Source organism: Erythrolamprus reginae, chromosome 5 (genome assembly GCF_031021105.1).
Source record: "Erythrolamprus reginae isolate rEryReg1 chromosome 5, rEryReg1.hap1, whole genome shotgun sequence".
NCBI classification, from domain to species: Eukaryota; Metazoa; Chordata; class Lepidosauria; order Squamata; family Dipsadidae; genus Erythrolamprus; species Erythrolamprus reginae.
Window position 1 is genome coordinate 64,522,766 of NC_091954.1, and position 19,222 is coordinate 64,541,987.

At 43.9% G+C, this 19,222-nt stretch overlaps 1 protein-coding gene across 2 annotated transcripts in view; it reads left to right on the forward strand.

Annotated features, from left to right (window-relative positions):
• Positions 1-19,222, forward strand: part of SLF2 (SMC5-SMC6 complex localization factor 2) — a 62,264-nt gene that overhangs the window by 16,346 nt on the left and 26,696 nt on the right. For both annotated transcript variants that reach the window (XM_070752845.1, XM_070752843.1), the window contains 4 exons: positions 2,348-2,405; positions 9,029-9,825; positions 13,883-13,965; positions 17,703-17,807. In XM_070752845.1, coding sequence (XP_070608946.1) covers positions 2,348-2,405; positions 9,029-9,825; positions 13,883-13,965; positions 17,703-17,807 — 1,043 coding nt within the window. The remainder of the gene's footprint in view (positions 1-2,347; positions 2,406-9,028; positions 9,826-13,882; positions 13,966-17,702; positions 17,808-19,222) is intronic.

Here is a 19,222-nt window from a genome sequence, read left to right on the forward strand (position 1 = left end):
GAAAAAAACTGCACCGTTGTTAAATGAATCTTTAGAAATTATTTTTTCCTCTTCCATGTATATTTTAAGAATAATAACTGCATAGCATATTAATACAGGTAGTCCTTGACTTATAACAATAGCATTTAGGCTTAGATACTTTACAGCACTCTCTGGGTAGTTTGCTGTGTAGAAACATTATTTGCATATTGCCCGCAACAATCTAGGTCCTCATTTTACCAACCTTGGAAGGTTAGAAAACTGGGTCAACTTTGACCCCGTCAGGAGTGAACTTCAGACTATGGGAAGAGTTTTGCCTGCAATACTGCACTTTAACCAGTGCAACACCAGGTCTGAAACCAGTCACTTAGTTTAGAGTTACAGCAGATACTCTGCTCAAAATTATTTACCCCCTGGTTCCAAAATTATGGACACCGTAGCTCCTCTGCAGTTTTTCACCCTTATGACTGGCTATCGAAATAGTGCAGCATGTTGTTGTCCACTCCCTTTTAGAACATAAGAACAGCCATGCTGAATCGGGCCAAAGCCCATCAAGTCCAGCATTCTGTGTCACACAGTGGCCCACCAATTGTTCTTGGGGATCTTGAGCAGAAAGAGAAGGCAAGACCCTCCCTTTCCCTTGACCCCCAACAAATGGTACTCAAGGGAATCCTGCCTGGCTCAACCAGTATAGAGGCGGCAGTTGGACATCCGTTTTAATAACCACCGATGCACTTGGCATCCATGAATCTGTCTAATCCTGCCTTGAAGCTATCAAGGCTGACAGCTGTCACAACCTCTTCTGGAAGTGAATTCCATAAACCAACGACCCTCTAGCTGAAAAAATATTTCCCTTTATTTGTCCTCACTTTCTTACCTATGAGCTCTAGGGAGTGCCTCCTTGTCCTATTATTGTGCGATAGAGAAAATATTTTTTCTCTATCCACTTTTTCTATCCATGCATGGTTTTATATGTTTATTTCATCCCTCCCCCCCTGCCCCCAGGTTTCTATGGGCCTAAGGCCTCCTTCCTACCAGGTTAGGCCCAACATCTTCCTCACCTTTGGAAGATCTCAGGAACTCTGGTTAAGTAAAGACAGTTTGCTCCGTTCTTGGAACACATGGCGTAATCCTGGAAGTAGCCACTATGTTTTGGGCCACATTGTATTGTGGGCACTCCAAAAGAAGCAGCTAATTTCAGGATTGCACCACACAGATCAGGGATGGAACAGATTACTCTACGTCCTTAACTCAAGCTCTCGACCACTTTCCAGAGCTCATGCTAGAGAAGTAGAGGTGTGCTTCATAATTCCTGGCCACAAGGCACAAGCAAGAAATGGCTGCCATTTTCTCTTTGACTTTAAAATAATTATAATCCTAATTGGATTAAGAAAGTGAGAGTTTAACCCAGTTGTCTTAATGCAAGCTCTGCTGCATCTGAGAGCTCATTGTTTCTTCTACAGCTCCTGGCCCTCAAAGTCACAAATCCACCAGAAGAACTCTGCAATCTCCTTGTGAGGAGCAACCTTCTAGAGTCCAAGAGGGTGGTCTCTTGGCTTTTCCTTCTCTGGCTTAATGCCTGAGTGCTAGTCTTCAGCACAATGTTGTCTCCACTCCTTTGAAGAATTTTAGCCTGCCATTTCCTCACCCAGAAGCCAAAAAAGTTCTAAATAGGAACTTTAGGTTAGGTTTTCAATTGAACTAAACCATAATGTAGATCAGTGTTTCCCAACCTTGGCAACTTGAAGGTATCTGGACTTCAACTCCCAGAATTCCCCAGCCAGCATTTGCTGGCTGGAGAATTCTGGGAGTTGAAGTCCAAATATCTTCAAGTTGCCAAGGTTGGGAAACACTGATGTAGATCTGTAGGTCAGCGGCTCAAATCTCATCACCGGCTCAAGGTTGACTCAGCCTTCCATCCTTCCGAGGTGGGTAAAATGAGGATCCAGATTGTGGGGGCAATAGGCTGGCTCTGTTAAAAAGTGCTATTGCTAACATGTTGTAAGCTGCCCTGAGTCTAAGGAAAAGGGCAGCATAAAAATTGAATAAATAATAAATGTAATTGGGTTTTACATTACTGTGTTGTGTTACAGTAGCAATTGTGACATAGGCTATCTTTAGCACAAATTTTGAATTTGGCCAATGTAATGATTTTCTAAGAGAGTTGCTTCACCTTGATTTGTTTGCTATAGGTTCCTTTCTACTTTTGAATCTGTTTAAATGTTTATCAGTTCTAAATTTATTACTTCTTTCAAGATAGTGTGATTCTGTAGGTGATATTTTACGTCTGCTATACTGAAAAGATCTATATTCTGCAAAAGCTAACCAATGTATTCTAAAACCCTTTTCTGTATATTCTTATTTCAAGGACACCAAAGATTTCTTAAGAAGAAATTCAAGTTCAGCTTCACTGGAATCTTCTTCAGGTACAAACAGAAAATAATAACAATAATTTATTGGATTTGTATCCCGCCCCTCTCCGTAGACTTGGGGCGGCTAACAACAATGATAAAAACAGCATGTGACAATCCAATAATAAAACAACTAAAAACCCTTATTATAAAACCAAACATACACAGACATACCATGCATAACTTGTAATGGCCTAGGGGGAAGGAATATCTCAACTCCCCCATGCCTGGCGGTATAAATGAGTCTTGAGTAGTTTACGAAAGACAGGGAAGGTGGGGGCAATTCTAATCTCCAAGGGGAGTTGGTTCCAGAGGGCCGGGGCCACCACAGAGAAGGCTCTTCCCCTGGAGCCCACCAAACGACATTGTTTAGTCGATGGGACCCGGAGAAGGCCAACTCTGTGGGACCTTATCGGTCGCTGGGATTCGTGCGGTAGCAGGCGGTTCCGGATGATGTAACATAAAATTTAAAAATATATATGCTAGCTCACTACACTTGGGCTATTATTCAAATAAATTATATGGCCACCCCTCTTACAACAGTGACTCAGGGCATCATATAACAATTTAAACAACTAGAGCACCCATATGTAATCCACAAAGCCTGAAGTTAAAGGGGGGAAACCTTCATTCCAATCATATAATCCACATCAGAAGCAAATCTCACCTAAGCAACAAAGTGTAGGAGTAACAGTCCGGTTTTCAAAGTCTTGAGAAAGTTTAATACTGTCAGGGCAATGCAGTTTTGGGAGGGATGTTATTCCATGGGGCAGACGCTGTTACAAAGAAGGCAACTCCTGATTGCAATAATAATAATAATAATAATAATAATAATAATTATTATTATTATTATTATTATTATTATTATTTATTGGACTTGTATGCCACCCCTCTCCGAAGACTCAGGGCGGCTCACAACAATAATAAAACAATACAGCAGTAAAACAAATCCAATATTAAAAAACATATATAAAACCCCAGCAATTAAAACCATACAGCACATACATACCAAACATAAAATATAAAAGCCTGGGGGAGGATGTCTTAGTTCCCCCATGCCTGGCAATATAGGTGGGTCTTAAGTAATTTGCGAAAGACAAGGAGGGTGGGGGCTGTTCTAATCTCTGGGGGGAGTTGATTCCAGAGGGCCGGGGCCGCCACAGAGAAGGCTCTTCCCCTGGGGCCCACCAAACGACACTGTTTGGTTGACAGGACCCGGAGAAGACCAACTCTGTGGGACCTTATCGGCCGCTGGGATTCGTGCGGTAGAAGGTGGTTCCGGAGGTATTCTGGTCCACTGCCATGTAGGGCAATAACATGGCAATGTGATGGAAAGGACCTGGAATATGTTCTCTGCACAACTAGGGCTTTTATTATGTGATAACTATTGTCAGTGGTCCATGACCTGCCCAATTAGTGACAGATTATGAAGAGGATGAACTGGGGCTGTTTTGGAACCCTAGGGCAGAGTTCTTGCCAGATGAATCAGAGAGTGAGAGTGAGGGAGAGCTAGAACCTGAGGAACCTCCAGAGACTGTAGAAATCCCAATGATGGTCTCCCTTGACTGAGAAGGGGATGAGGATCTGGGGGAATCAGGAGCCCCTATTAGATGCCCATGTTAAAAAATTTAGAAGCAGACAGGAAAAGCTTTATGGGGAAAAGTTCAGATAGTACGTCTGTAGGAGAAGTCTAGTCATTGTTAGCTCTGCGGAACAGTGACCACACCTATACAGTATAAAAGGAGGATTTCTGGGAGAAAGAGACGTGGTTTGACAACGAGTCATTATGGTGGCATGGCTAAAAGTGGAGGTCCAGAAATGCTTTTCTGGCACACTATGGCATTGATTGATTGATTGATTGGATTTGTATGCCGCCCCTCTCCGAAGACTCGGGGCGGCTAACAACAATAATAAGACAGCATAATCCAATACTTTTCCTTTAAGATCACCTCACTGTAGCTGCTTGCGAAGCTCTGCAGATTGATGTGCTATGTTTGACACCGGGTGTAATCAGTGTGGAATGCTCTAATTGGACAGGGCTCCAAGCCCTTAGCTTGCTCTGTTATCTCTTGACCTTGAACGTTGCCAGCAGAAATTATTAAGAGGGACTTTGCTTTGTAACTTTCCTTTTCTAAAATACACTTTTGTTCTGGTTTGAACTTTTGCAGTGGGTGGTTTGTTATTCTGTTCTGTTGAGGCCCAAAGCAGAACAATAACCATCACCTTGAATTGCTTTCAGATGGCTCCCGAACGTTAGTGCAGTTCATGAAACAGCACTGGTATATAAATGTGGCAAGAAATATCAATATGTGCCTGTGCTGAAGTCTTGTGGACCGGTTGAAGTTTCTGAATGCTTTTCAAGGACAGCCCCTTATAAGATGTGTTTCAGAAATCTAGATGGAATATGTTCTGTCGGTGTGTTTCAACCGCCCGTAATTACAGGGTAATTAGTCCAGGAAGACACACACCACACGATAAAAGGAAAACCCAAAAGTTTTTATAAACAGAAAAACAGAAACAGCTCCCTTTTTAAATGTCAAAGGGATTTTCTGGTACACACAAGGCACAAATAAATGCAATCCAATTGCTCACCCAATAACTGGGAAATTGAGTCCAATTCTAAAGTCCAGAGAGTCCACACACAATCTTGAACAGCACAAAAACCACGATCTTGATGAAACAATGAATCAGAAAAACTGCCATGAGGCTAAAACACCAGGCTGCACTTTTATCCGTAGCACTACAGCAGCCCCACCCAACCACAGGTGGCCTCATTTTCTCTTGTAATAATCCTTCACTTGTTGTCTCCTATGCATCACTCTACGCATGCGTGGATATGTCATTAATTCTTGTTCAGAATCCAGGGATGATACAGATGATTGATCTCCTCCTGGGCTGTCTGCCAAACTCCCCTCTTCCCTGTCACTCACGCTTCCTTGGTCAGAGGAGGCTTTGTCGGCAGATTCCATTGGGAGCAAAACAGGCCTGCAGCATGTGGATGTTTCCCCCACATCCACCTGCACATTCCTTGGGGCAGGTGCTGGGCCAGAGCTAACCACAACAGAATATAACTAAGGCATGAGTCACATGAGTAAAGAATACATGCAATTGTTGCATAAGATGAATCCATGCAAAGCTCCCCACTCCCATCCACAGTTGCCACCTGTTCTTTGAAGAATCTTTAAATTGCCTAACACATTGATGGCGAACCTATGGCACCGGTGCCATAGGTGGCACATGGAGCTATATCTGCTGGCACGCGAGCTGTTGCCCTAGCTCAGCTCCAATGTGCATGTGGGTGCCAGCCAGCTGATTTTTGGCTCACACATAGGCTCTGGGAGGGCGTTTTTGGTTTTCAGAGAGCCTCCGGGAGGGAGGGATTTTTACCCTTGGCTCCAGGGAAGCCTTTGGAGCCTGGTGAGAGCAAAACACAAGTCTCCTGGGCCCACCAGAAGTTGGGAAACAGGCTGTTTCCAGACCCCAGAAGGCCTCCAGGGGGCAGGGAAAGCTGTTTTTGCTCTCCTTAGCATTGAATTATGGGTGTGGGCACTTGCACATGTGCAATAGCGCACACCGATGCTATTTCGGCCCTCAAGGAAAAAAAGGTTCGCCATCAATGGCCTAGCAGATCTGGAGCATACCAAAATCATATAAATTATAGGCCAGGCAGAATTAAAGATGACAGGTCTCTGGAATCAGTGGGGGAAGGGGCTTTATATTCTGCAGCTATCTTGCTAGAACCTCATAGCCCTCAGGCACTGGGAAAGGTTCTTGGCGGTATTGCATGATTGGCTCATAGTTGAAATGTAAAACTGGGTATTATCAATATACAGTAGTAACTCTAGATACGAGCTGCTCCACATGCGAGTATTCCCAGTTACGAGGCGCGACGCGAGCAAAATTTCTGTTCGACACCCGAGCTCAAATTCGGGATACGAGCCGAGCATCCACTAGGTGGCGCAAGAATCTCCTTGCTTCTGGTTATCTCGGCACGAAAAACAAAGTCTAAAGGCATTCGTTTGAGATGCGAGTTGATCGACTTACGAGCTCGGGTCTGGAACAAATTAAACTTGTATGTTGAGGTACCACTGTAGTAACCTCACACAGCAACTTCATGCAGTATGTTAAGTAAGAGTGGGAAGAGGATGGAGCTCCGAGGAGCTCCAAAAGCAGGAGCTGACTGGAACCAGCCTTGAAGAATGAGAAAATAATACTAATACAGCGCCTCCCACTGCCAATGCCCTGAGCCACCGAGAAAGATTCCATGACTGATGGAAGGCAAAACAATTCCACTCGCAAAACAATTCTATACATAAGTATTTGGAAGTAAATCCCATAGGATTAATTAATAAAAGAAAGAAAGGCACTCTGTAGCAAGAGCTTCAATGTCATGCATGCCTTTTAGTTCCAAAGTTCAGAGTTGTTTACAAAATGTTTAAGCTATTATCTTGTTTACTATCCCGTGAACTCTAGTTGACTGAACTTGCTAGAAGTAATAATTTTTTAAAATGGATATCTGTTTTTCAGACTAAAAATATTTAAAATCATATTTTTGTGAAGATGTCATTTTAAAGCCTAACTCCGAATTTATGTATGCTATGTACAGTGGTACTTCTACCTAAGAACGCCTCTACTTAATAACTTTTCTAGATAAGAACCGGGTGTTCAAGATTTTTTTGCCTCTTCTCAGGAACCATTTTCCACTTACAACCCCAAGCCTCCGAAACTGTAACCGGAAAAGGCAGGGAGAAGCCTGTGTGGGGGCCTCTCTAGGAATCTCCTGGGAGTAAACAGGGCTGGAAAAGGTGGGGAGAAGCCTCTGTGGGGCCTCTCTAGGAATCTCCTGGGAGTAAACAGGGCCGGAAAAGGCATGGAGAAGCCTTTGTGGGGCCTCTCTAGGAATCTCCTGGGAGTAAACAGGGCTGGAAAAGGTGGGGAGAAGCCTCTGTGGGGCCTCTCTAGGAATCTCCTGTGGTTTCTTCCCTGTGGTTTCCCCAATCGCACACATTATTTATTTATTTATTTATTTATTATTTGGATTTGTATGCCGCCCCTCTCCGAAGACTCGGATTATTTGCTTTTACATTGATTCCTATGGGGAAAATTGCTTCTTCTTACAAACTTTTCTACTTAAGAACCTGGCCACGGAGCGAATTAAGTTCGTAAGTAAAGGTACCACTGTATGTTTTAAAAGCTGCATTTATAAACCCAAGTATAATTATTTATAACATTTTAAACTTCCCATCTCACTTATTGAGATGACTCCAGGTGGCTTACAGGGTAATAAAATTACAGATTAAAACATATCCAATGGTTCATAAGTCGCTTATATATTTTTAATGTTTCTTTTCTTTTATTCATTAAAAGAGCACTATAGAAGAGAATATATAGCTTAGGGTTGAACTGTGGAATCCTTGGTGCTGTCTGAGCTTGGTTGTTTACTCAATGGGAGAATCTCTTCAGGGATTGGTATGTAAACAACCAAAATCAAACTGCACCAAGGACTCCACATCGTACAAACTTCTGTCCTTGAATGATATTGTTTAGAAACTCTTTTATCTTTCACATTTTTTACTTAATTCTGAGCTATGAACTTTAGTCACAGTAACATTTTTTACATGCTATTCATAATTCACTAATTTCATAACAATTAGTATTGAACTACTTTAGGGAATTAAATACAGTAACCATTTCCTACAACATTTAATTTCTTGAGGTTTATTGCTTCAAAATATATATACAGTGATACCTTGTCTTACAAACTTAATTGGTTCCGGGACGAGGTTCTTCAGGGGAAAAGTTTGTAAGATGAAACAACGTTTCCCATAGGAATCAATGGAAAAGCGATTAATGCATGCAAGCCCAAAATTCACCCCTTTTGCCAGCTGAAGTGCCCGTTTTTGCGCTGCTGGGATTCCCCTGAGGCTCCCCTCCATGGGAAACCCCACCTCCGGACTTCTGTGTTTTTGCGATGCTGCAGTGGAATCCCAGCAGGGGAATTCTAGCATCGCAAAAACGAGCGCTTCGTTGGTAACAGAAGTCCAGAGGTGGGGTTTCCCAGTGAAGGGAGCATCAGTGAAATCCCAGCAACACAAAAACACCTAAGTCCTTGAAACCCCACCTCCGGACCTCTGTGTTTTTGCGATGCTGCGATTTCACGGAGGCTCCCCTCGCTGGGAAACCCCACCTCCGACTTCCTTTGCCAGCAAAGCGCCCATTTTTGCGCTGCTGGGATTCCCATGCAGCATCACAAAAACATGGACGTTTGGAGGTGGGGTTTCCCATGGAGGGGAGCCTCAGGAGAATCCCAGCAGTGCAAAAGCGGGCGCTTCGCTGGCAACGGAAGTCCAGAGGTGGGGCATCCTAGTGGCGGCGGTGGTTTTGTAAGGTGAAAATAGTTTGTAAGAAGAGGCAAAAAAATCTTAAACCCTGGGTTTGTATCTCGAAAAGTTTGTATGACGAGGCGTTTGTAAGATGAGGTATCACTGTACTGCTTAACATAATACGTTTTGTGTATGTGTGAATGTTCATGCATGCAAGAGGAGAGAATAGTCACTGTCATTATTATTTTGACCATTTGAATAGTTAATCATGATAGGAATATACAGTGTAATCATCCCTTTATTTTCATTTTACAGATGAGTCTTCTTCAACACAAGTTTCACGAAGTGTGTTTTGTTCGGGGTTAAGCTCTGATAAAACTATTGTCGCAAAAAGTCAGCCCAGTCCTACAGCATATTCCAGTCCTGCGACTTCATTTGAAATAGCTAACCATAAACATTCTAGAAAACGGAAAAGGATTTCATCAAAAACACGTGTGAAAAATTTGCAGAATGTTCAGACGTCAAATAAACACAAACTTCGCAGTTCACACATTTCCCATAACTCAAAACACAGAATATCTGCCCACAAGGCTTTCCAGCCAGAAGATATAGATCGGTCTAGCAATAACTTACCTCTTTCAGTAGAAAAATCTGACGCTGAAGAAAATAAATCATATAGATGCACTATAAGTAAAAATAACCAAATCCAAATTTCAGTTGCTAGCAAGGGGAAATTAGAGACATCTACTGCTGTTATTTATTTAAAAACAAGAATAAATAATACTTCTACAGTTCTTTCAGAAAAAAATGCTGAACCACTTGGATGTTCTTTGGGAGAGTGTGACAATGTTGTCTCACTTGAAGATTATACTTGTGACACTGTTCCTAATTCTTCAAGCAATTTGAATAAATCTAACAATGAAGCGTTAAAGAGCATTTCTGATAGTGATGGTGAGGCCTCTGATTGCATCGTGGAGAGTAGCGAAGAAGAGATACTCCTCCCTCTTGAAAAAATATTATCACGGAGTGTCAAACCAGCTGCAAAAAAGTCAGAAGAAACTCTGGATGAGGATGACATTTCAATCACAAATTCTACACCACCTAATCCTTCTGTAAGTAATTGTTTTGGTTAGAAGTTCTTTATTTACTGTGATGATCATGGGAACAAATATCCTCATAGAAAGCAACTCTTTATTTGTACAGCTCCCAGTCCTACTTTTAAAAAAAGTTCGTGTGAAGTTCGGGTTCGGCGTTTGGTCAAAAACCGCGAAACACCGCCGCACAGGAGGAAAGTGGGGAATCCCATCATGGGATTTCCCGCCTCCTTTTGCTTGGGGCGCTGCAAGCAAAAGGAGGTGTGAAATCCCATGATGGGATTCCGGGGGCGGGGCTTTGACGCCATGGAGACTACTTCCTGGCTGGCCGAAACTGGGAGGAAGGAGTCTCCATGACGTGAAAGCCCCTCGCCCGGAATCCCATCGTGGGATTTCCCACCTCCTTTTGCTTACAGCGCCGCTGTGGCATCCTTTTATGTAAAAATAAAAGGAAGCAAAAGGAGGTGGGGAATTCCCCACCTCCTTGTTTATTTTTACAGAAAAGGACGCCGCAGCGGTGCTGCTGCTGTTCAGGTTCGGGTTTGGCAAACTCACCCGAACTTCACGGCAAAGTTTGGGTGAGTTCGCCGAACCCGAACTTCATTGGATTCGCCCAACACTATGTATGGGGTTTTTTAAAATGTTTTTTTAGTAAATTTTCATAATTTTATATAGTTATTTAAATTTCTTATATATTGTTATATTTCATGTTGTACGCCGCCCTGAGTCACCTCGAGAAGGGCAGCATAGAAATCTAATAAAATAAATAAAAATAAAAAATACAGTGATCCCCCGTTTATTGCGTCCCCAACCATTGCGAACAGGGTACTTCGCTATTTTTCAACCCGGAAGTCAAAAATACCATCTACGCATGCGTGCCGGGCACGCATGCGTAGATGGCAGCGGCTTCCCTGGGTCTTCCCCCTCTTGCTGGCGTCAGCGAGGAGTTTCCCCACCGCCCACGCAAACTCCTCGCTGCCGCCCGCCCTTCGCCCGCCCACGCCGTTCATTCTCGCCGCTTTTGAGCTGAGTCCGGGAGCGAATTCGCTTCCGGACTCAGCTCAAAACCGCCGATAGCAAGCGGCAAGGAACGGCTTGTCTCGGCGCTTTCGAGCTGTCAGCTCGAAAGCGCCGAGAGAAGCCGTTCCTTGCCGCTTGGTATCGCCGGTTTTGAGCTGAATCCGGAAGCGAATTCGCTTCCGGATTCAGCTCAAAACCGCCGATAGCAAGCGGCAAGGAACGGCTTGTCTCGGCGCTTTCGAGCTGTCAGCTCGAAAGCGCCGAGAGAAGCCGTTCCTTGCCGCTTGGTATCGCCGGTTTTGAGCTGAATCCGGAAGCGAATTCGCTTCCGGATTCAGCTCAAAACCGCCGATAGCAAGCGGCAAGGAACGGCTTGTCTCGGCGCTTTCGAGCTGTCAGCTCGAAAGCGCCGAGAGAAGCCGTTCCTTGCCGCTTGGTATCGCCGGTTTTGAGCTGAATCCGGAAGCGAATTCGCTTCCGGATTCAGCTCAAAACCGCCGATAGCAAGCGGCAAGGAACGGCTTCTCTCGGCGCTTTCGAGCTGACAGCTCGAAAGCGCCGAGACAAGCCGTTCCTTGCCGCTTGCTATCGGCGGTTTTGAGCTGAATCCGGAAGCGAATTCGCTTCCGGATTCAGCTCAAAAGCGCCGAGAGCCAGCGCCCCCGGACCCCCAACCCGGGTTTGGGGGGCTGCTAGGAAGCCCTCCATGCCGGCGGCAAACAGCCGCCCCGCCCCCGATCTTCGGCTCCTCGCTAGCGCTGTGGGAGTAAAAACACCGTCTGCACATGCGCAGACGGTGTTTTTACTTCCGCATCGCTACTTCGCGAAAACCCGCTCGTTGCGGGGGCTCCTGGAACGGAACCCTCGCAACGAGCGGGGGATCACTGTAATGCCGAAATAGATCTATACTAGGCTCGCTTCCTTTTCACTTATCAGCAAAAATATGTAACTACAGTGATCCCCCGCTCGTTGCGAGGGTTCCGTTCCAGGAGCCCCCGCAACGAGCGGGTTTTCGCGAAGTAGCGATGCGGAAGTAAAAACACCTTCTGCGCATGTGCAGATTGTGTTTTTATTCCCACAGCGCTAGCGAGGAGCCGAAGATTGGGGGCGGCGCGGCTGTTTGCCGCCGGCATGGAGGGCTTCCTAGCAGCCCCCCAAACCCGGGTTGGGGGTCCGGGGGGCGCTGGCTCTCGCCGCTTTCGAGCTGAATCCGGGAGCGAATTCGCTCCCGGATTCAGCTCGAAAGCGGCGAGAACGAACGGCAAGGAACGCCTTTTCCACGCCGTTCATTCTCGCCGATTTCGAGCTGAATCCGGGAGCGAATTCGCTCCTGGATTCAGCTCGAAAGCGGCGAGAATGAACGGCAAGGAACGCCTTTTCCACGCCGTTCATTCTCGCCGCTTTCGAGCTGAATCCAGGAGCGAATTCGCTCCCGGATTCAGCTCGAAAGCGGCGAGAACGAACGGCAAGGAACGCCTTTTCCACGCCGTTCATTCTCGCCGCTTTCGAGCTGAATCCAGGAGCGAATTCGCTCCCGGATTCAGCTCAAAAGCGGCGAGAACGAACGGCAAGGAACGCCTTTTCCACGCCATTCATTCTCGCCGCTTTCGAGCTGAATCCAGGAGCGAATTTGCTCCCGGATTCAGCTCGAAAGCGGCGAGAATGAACGGCGTGGGCGGGCGAAGGGCGGGCGGCAGCGAGGAGTTTGCGTGGGCGGTGGGGAAACTCCTCGCTGACGCCAGCAAGAGGGGGAAGACTCAGGGAAGCCGCCCAGCAGCTGATCTCCCGGTTGCCATCTACGCATGCGTGCCCACGGGCACGCATGCGTAGATGGTATTTTGACTTCCGGGTTGAAAAATAGCGAAGTACCCTGTTCGCAATGGTTGGGGACGCAATAAACGGGGGATCACTGTATATATATATAGAGAGAGTTCCATTTCCTCCCTTCCTTTTCATTATCAGCAAAAATATGTAACTATATGTATATATATATAGAGAGAGTTCCTTTTCCTCCCTTCCTTTTCATTATCAGCAAAAATATGTAACTATATGTATATATATAGAGAGAGAGAGTTCCTTTTCCTCCCTTCCTTTTCATTATCAGCAAAAATATGTAACTATATGTATATATATATATATAGAGAGAGTTCCTTTTCCTCCCTTCCTTTTCATTATCAGCAAAAATATGTTACACACACACACACATAACCAAACACACACACACACACATATAAATATATACGGAAGCCATTGCAAAAGGGAAGATATTTTCAAACTAGAGTTGTTTTAGACATCAGGACATACAAAGTAATATTTACCAGAAAATTGTTCCTCAATTGGTCTTGCTTGTGGTGGAAAATCTTGAAACTTTGTATTTGTATTTCATAAGGGGGGGGAAAACCTATTTTAACTTATCCTTGTGATTAGCTCAGTCACTGTTTTCAGTTAATAGATTGGAGTCTATTAGAGGACTTGTGACTAACTTTTTTTTAAGACACCGTGGTTTTCCCCCTCTGATATTCCACTTAATATATTAGAGATACAGGTACTTTTCTTGATTTACCTTTATGATTATATGCAGCATCCTGGTCACAAGATCAAAATTTGGACACTGACACATATTTAGGACAGCTGCAATGTCCCAGGGTTATTTGATCACCTTTTGTGAGCTGATAAGCAAAATTAGTGGGGAACCAGATTTGCATAACTAACTGTGCCAATAACTTAACAACTACAGTAATTCACTTAACTGTGACAAGAAAAGTCATAAAACGGGGCAAAACTCACATCACAAATGTGTCACTTAACTAATTTTGGACTCAACTATCATAAACCGAGAAGTATCTATAATTGATTTTCATGTTTAAATTTCAAGTGTTTTCTTGAATAAACATCTAAGATATGTAGATGTTAAGTCTTAATAATCATCAGTGGTCTGAAAATATATTATTATTATTATTATTATTATTATTATTATTATTATTATTATTATTATTTGGATATGTATGCCGCCTCTCTCTGAAGACTTTATGTTTTTCATGTATTTTTGTTTCAGCTTTTTAAAGCTTCTACTGAGCATGGGGCCTCATACATGAATCACTTGGAGCATCTCCTGAAAGAGAAGGAAGAGTTAAAGAGGTATGCGTTTCTGGTCCATCTTCATTTATACAATTACACATTATTGTTTATAACATAATTATAACTTGGCTATAGCTTGCATTTCACCTACCTCTTGGCAAGTGAGCTAAGTTTTGTTTTTACATATTTATTTTATTTATTTATTTATTTTATTAGATTTGTATGCCGCCCCTCTCCGTAGACTCGGGGCGGCTTACAACACAATAAAACAGTTCATAACAAATCTAATAATTTACAATTTAAAATATTTTAAAAACCCCATTATTAAGCAGACATACATACAAACATACCATACATAAATTGTATAGGCCCGGGGGAGATATCTCAATTCCCCCATGCCTGACGACAAAGGTGGGTTTTGAGGAGTTTAGGAAAGGCAAGGAGGGTAGGGGCAGTTCTAATCTCTGGGGGGAGCTGGTTCCAGAGAGTCGGGGCCGCCACAGAGAAGGCTCTTCCCCTGGGGCCCGCCAACTGACATTGTTTAGTTGACGGGACCCGGAGAAGGCCCACTCTGTGGGACCTAATCGGTCGCTGGGATTCGTGCAGCAGAAGCAGTCTCGGAGATATATACGGTGGTACCTCTACTTAAGAACTTAATTCGTCTGTAACCAGGTTCTTAAGTAAAAACCTTCTTAAGTAGAAGAATTTTTTCCCATAGGAATCAATGTAAAAGCAAATAATGCGTGCAAACCCATTAGGAAAGAAATAAAAGCTCGGACTCGGACAGTTGCTGCTGAAGGAAGAAGGTGAGGTGAGGGAAATAAAAAAAATCCAAAACTGTAAGGCTTTAAAAAAAAGAGGGGGGGGGGACTCTGAAGCGGCGAGAAGGAGCATGTGCCTCCCATACACCCGGTGCAAGACTGCCTCCCATACACTGCGCCAGAGAGAAACCCAGGCGGGTGAGAGGGGGGAACCTCCCGCTCCTTTGACCGAAAGGCGGCTGCTGCTGCTGCTGCTGCTGCTCCTACCCCTACCTGCTGCCTCTTCCTTCCCATGCTGAAGGGCTCCCCTCTCCTCTCACTCGTTCGCTTTGTAGTTGGCACCTTTCCTTCACTTTGGTGACTCCTTGGTTTGGCGGAAACTGAGTTGATCTGGCTGGGACGAAGCGCCCCCTTTTGCCTTTCCGTGCCCAGACGCTCTGGGAGCAACCTCGCACCGGGTGTGTAGGAGGCAGCACACAGTGAAGTTGTTTATTCCCTCTCCAAGCGCCCAGAGAAAGGAAAACGCACTGTTCACTCTGGGCTACCAAAGCCTCCTTAAGTGCCACCGAAAGGCTCCTCTGGCAGCCCAGAAAAGCCCGAGATGGCCAGGATTAAAGGGGGAATGGCAGGAAACTGGCCAGGCCTTCATGCCGCTCTCAAATTTCCTGGGAAATTTTTCTGGGCTCAGGTTTTTAAGTAGAAAATGGTTCTTAAGTAGAGGCCAAGAAATCTTGAACACCCGGTTCTTATCTAGAAAAGTTCTTAAGTAGAGGCGTTCTTAAGTAGAGGTACCACTGAATAATGAAAAATTACTTCATTGTTAGATTTAAAACGGTTTTTTTTAGATGAAGTGACTTGCCTTCAGGTAAGTATGGGAGAGCCTAGAAAGAGATAAGTGTTGATGGTTATTTTCAAGCAAATAGAACAAGAGATAACCTTCCTGTTTATGGCCTTGGGACATAATAATAATAATAATAATAATAATAATAATAATAATAATAATAATAATAATTTATTAGATTTGTATGCCGCCCGACTCGGAGCAACTCACAACAAATAATACATGAGATACAAATCCAATATTAAAAACAATTTTAAAACCCTTATTTTAAAAAATCATGCAGTTCAGACAAACCATACATGAAATGGAACAGCTAGAGGTATGTCAGTTTCCCTTATCACAAAAAGGCAGTTAACAAATGTGTTGAAATTATTTCTTGGGACAGCTAATTAATGACTTTAGAAAAATAAAAGGACAGTAATAAAGATTTATCACTTGGGAGTGGAGGGCAGTGAAATTAGTAAATTAAAGCAAAGGTTTCCAGAATCTTTGTAGTAGTGATAAATTAAGTTCGTGGGGTCCTGGGCACTTTCTGAGCTTGGTTGTTTGCAGATGTTTCTTTACACAACTTGGTAACATCATCAGTGCTAGTGAGGCTGGGGTTGTACCCCATACTCTCGTGTTTATACACCGCTCCCTCTTTATATACAGTAGCATGCCCTGCCAGTGTTAGTGATGATATGGTTTTTCTCCTTGTTATTCCTTGACTGGGATATTGTTTACTGCTTGCTTGTTTGTCTGGTAAATGCTACGAATGCCACTTCCCTGCTAAATCCCTCTCATTTGCGCTGCTGATGTTACCTACTTAGTAATGAAACATCTGCATGCAAACAACCAAGTTCAGAGAGCACCAAGGACTCCACAGTTCAGCCTTGAGTTGCATATATTATCTGTTGTGGTTAGCTCTGGCCCAGCTCCTGCCCCAAGCAATGTAGAGGTGGATGTGGGGGAGACATCCACATGCCGCAGGCCTGTTTTGCTCCCAGTAGAATCTGCCAATGAAGTCTCCTCTGACCAAGGAAGCGTGAGTGACAGGGAAGAGGGGAGTTTGGCAGACAGCCCAGGAGGAGATCAGTCATCTGTATCATCCCTGGATGCTGAACAAGAATTAATGACAGATCCATGCATGCGTACATAGAGTGATGCATAGGAGACAACAACTGAAGGATTATTACAAGAGAAAATGAGGTCACCTGTGGTTGGGTGGGACTGCTGTAATTAGTGCTACAGATAAGAGTGCAGCCTGGTGTTTTAGCCTCATGGCAGTTTATCTGATTGTTTCGTCAAGATCGTGGTTTTTACTCTTCAGGATTGTGTGTGTGGACTCTCTGGACTTTAGAATTGGACTCAATTTCCTAGTTATTGGACTGCATTTAACCTTTGCCTTGTGTGTACCAAAAAATCCCTTTGACATTTAAAAAGGGAGCTGTTTCTGTTTTTTCTGTTTATAAAAACTTTTGGGTTTTCCTTTTATGGTGTGATGTGTGTCTTCCTGGACTAATTACCCTGTAATTACGGGCAGTTGAGACACACCGGCAGAACATTATCCTCTATTTATTGTTTAATTATTTAGTTATAGAATGTAATGGCTGCCTATTTTATCATAGGGTAACTGTCGGTGGCTTACAATCATAAAAATATGTCTATACATAAGATATAAATATACAATATATATACATTAAAACAAATTGAAATTAAACGTTAAAATATAAGAGCACATGAGGAGGACAAAGTTGGAACAGCTATGCCTTTAGGCCTTTAGATTATCCATAGCCCGTCCATAAGGAAAGATGATGTAATAGATGCAGAAATGATGTGTCAATAAAATCAGGTAACAATTTGTTCTAGAAGCTGGTTAATGCAGTAATTTTCCCTTAAGAACAATTTCCCAGCTTCCTTGTGTAGCCTGTTCTCTCATCTTTCTGTACTGAAAGTATTTCAGATTGTTTGTCCTACCACTAAGCCTGTTTTACTGTTTTCAGTGGAAAAGAACTGATGTTGAAACGAGTCTTCCAGCAATTTTATTTTATTACCAGAAATGCGCTTACATCATGTTACAGTACATGCTTATAATTTAGATTTTATTTTAAAAGATCAGGAGAAGCATATATCTTGCCATATAAAGTTGCTGGAAAGTTTGTTTTTATAACCAGGAATCAAGATTCTTTTGAAAGAAGGTTTATCTCTCTTTTTAGGGTAGAGGAATTAGACAACCAGTTGCAGCACGTTACAGAGATAGTTGGAATAAACTCTGAACATGAAGATGAATCTACTGATGGTGAATTATCTGCTGAACATAGGTTGGTCCTCTGATTTCAATTGCTAATTGCTTTCTCATGTTGCCACAGTTAGTTATATTCATACTCTTTGTCACATTAATCATTACAGTGATCCCCCGATTATCGCGAGGGTTCCGTTCCAAGACCCCTCGCGATAATCGGTTTTTCGGGATGTAGTGGTGCGGAAGTAAAAACACCATCTGCGCATGCGCGCCCCTTTTTCCATGGCCGCACATGCGCAGATGGTGGAGTTTGCGTGTGGGCGGCGGGGAAGACCCAGGGAAGGTTCCTTCGGCCGGCCAACAGCTGATCTGCTCCGCAGCGCGGCAGCAGCGAGGAGCCGAAGATGGGGTTTCCCCGTTGCCTAGGCAACGGGGAAACCCCATCTTCGGCTCCTCGCTGCTGCCGCGCTGCGGAGCAGATCAGCTGTTGGCCGGCCGAAGGAACCTTCCCTGGGTCTTCCTGCCGCCCAGGCAAAGGGGAAACCCCAAGATCGCTTGCCGCTTGCCCGTTCACCCACCCGCCCGGCTGCTCGTTTGCCCATTCACCCACCCGCCCGGCTGCTCGCTTGCCGCTCGAGAGCAAGAGGGGGAGAGATAGAGAAAGAGAGAGAAGGAAAGAAAGAGATGAGAGAGGGAGGAAGAGAGTGTGAGAGAGGAAGAAGCAAGATAGAGAAAGAGAGAGAGAAAGAAAGATGAGAAAGGAAGGGAGTGACGTCATCGGGTGGAAAAATCGCAATATAGCGTTTCGCAAAGATCGAGATCGCGAAACTCGGGGGAATCACTGTATACTGTTTGTCTTATTGACATCTGTAATCTACTCCCTTTTATAGCTTTCTAGTTATTTTAACATTATACTTGTTTGGATCATTTAGTATCTATTTATGTATAGGTTTGATGTAATATGCTGAATTTATCAACATCCTAACCAGATTCATATATACGTACTTAACTATGTTTTAATACAGTAGATGAAGATAGCATAAATCTTGAGTTTCGCCGATTCCTAAAGTTCTCCTTAATACATACCGTATATACTCGAGTATAAGCCGAGTTTTTTAGCCCCAAAAATGGGCTGAAAAACACAGCCTCGGCTTATACTCGGGTCATTGACAAAGTCACCACACGAGGGCGCCATTGCTTGAGCCAGAGCGAGGAGGCACCAGCTTTTGTCTCCTCTTGCACGCCGTAGTTCCTCTCCCTGCCTCAAGCAAAGAAGGCAGCCATTTGCAATGGTGAGTCGGATTAAAAAGGCCCCCTGCTGTCAGATTCTCCTCCCCCTCCTTTGAAAGGATTTAAACTGTTTAAAAAATGGTATTTTCTGGTAGTTGCTGTCCTTGCTTGGATAGGATCTAATAATGTGTTATGAGGCAGAGCTAGACAGGAATTCTTTTTCTATCTGTCTATCTTTCTATCTATCTATTTTTCTATCTATCT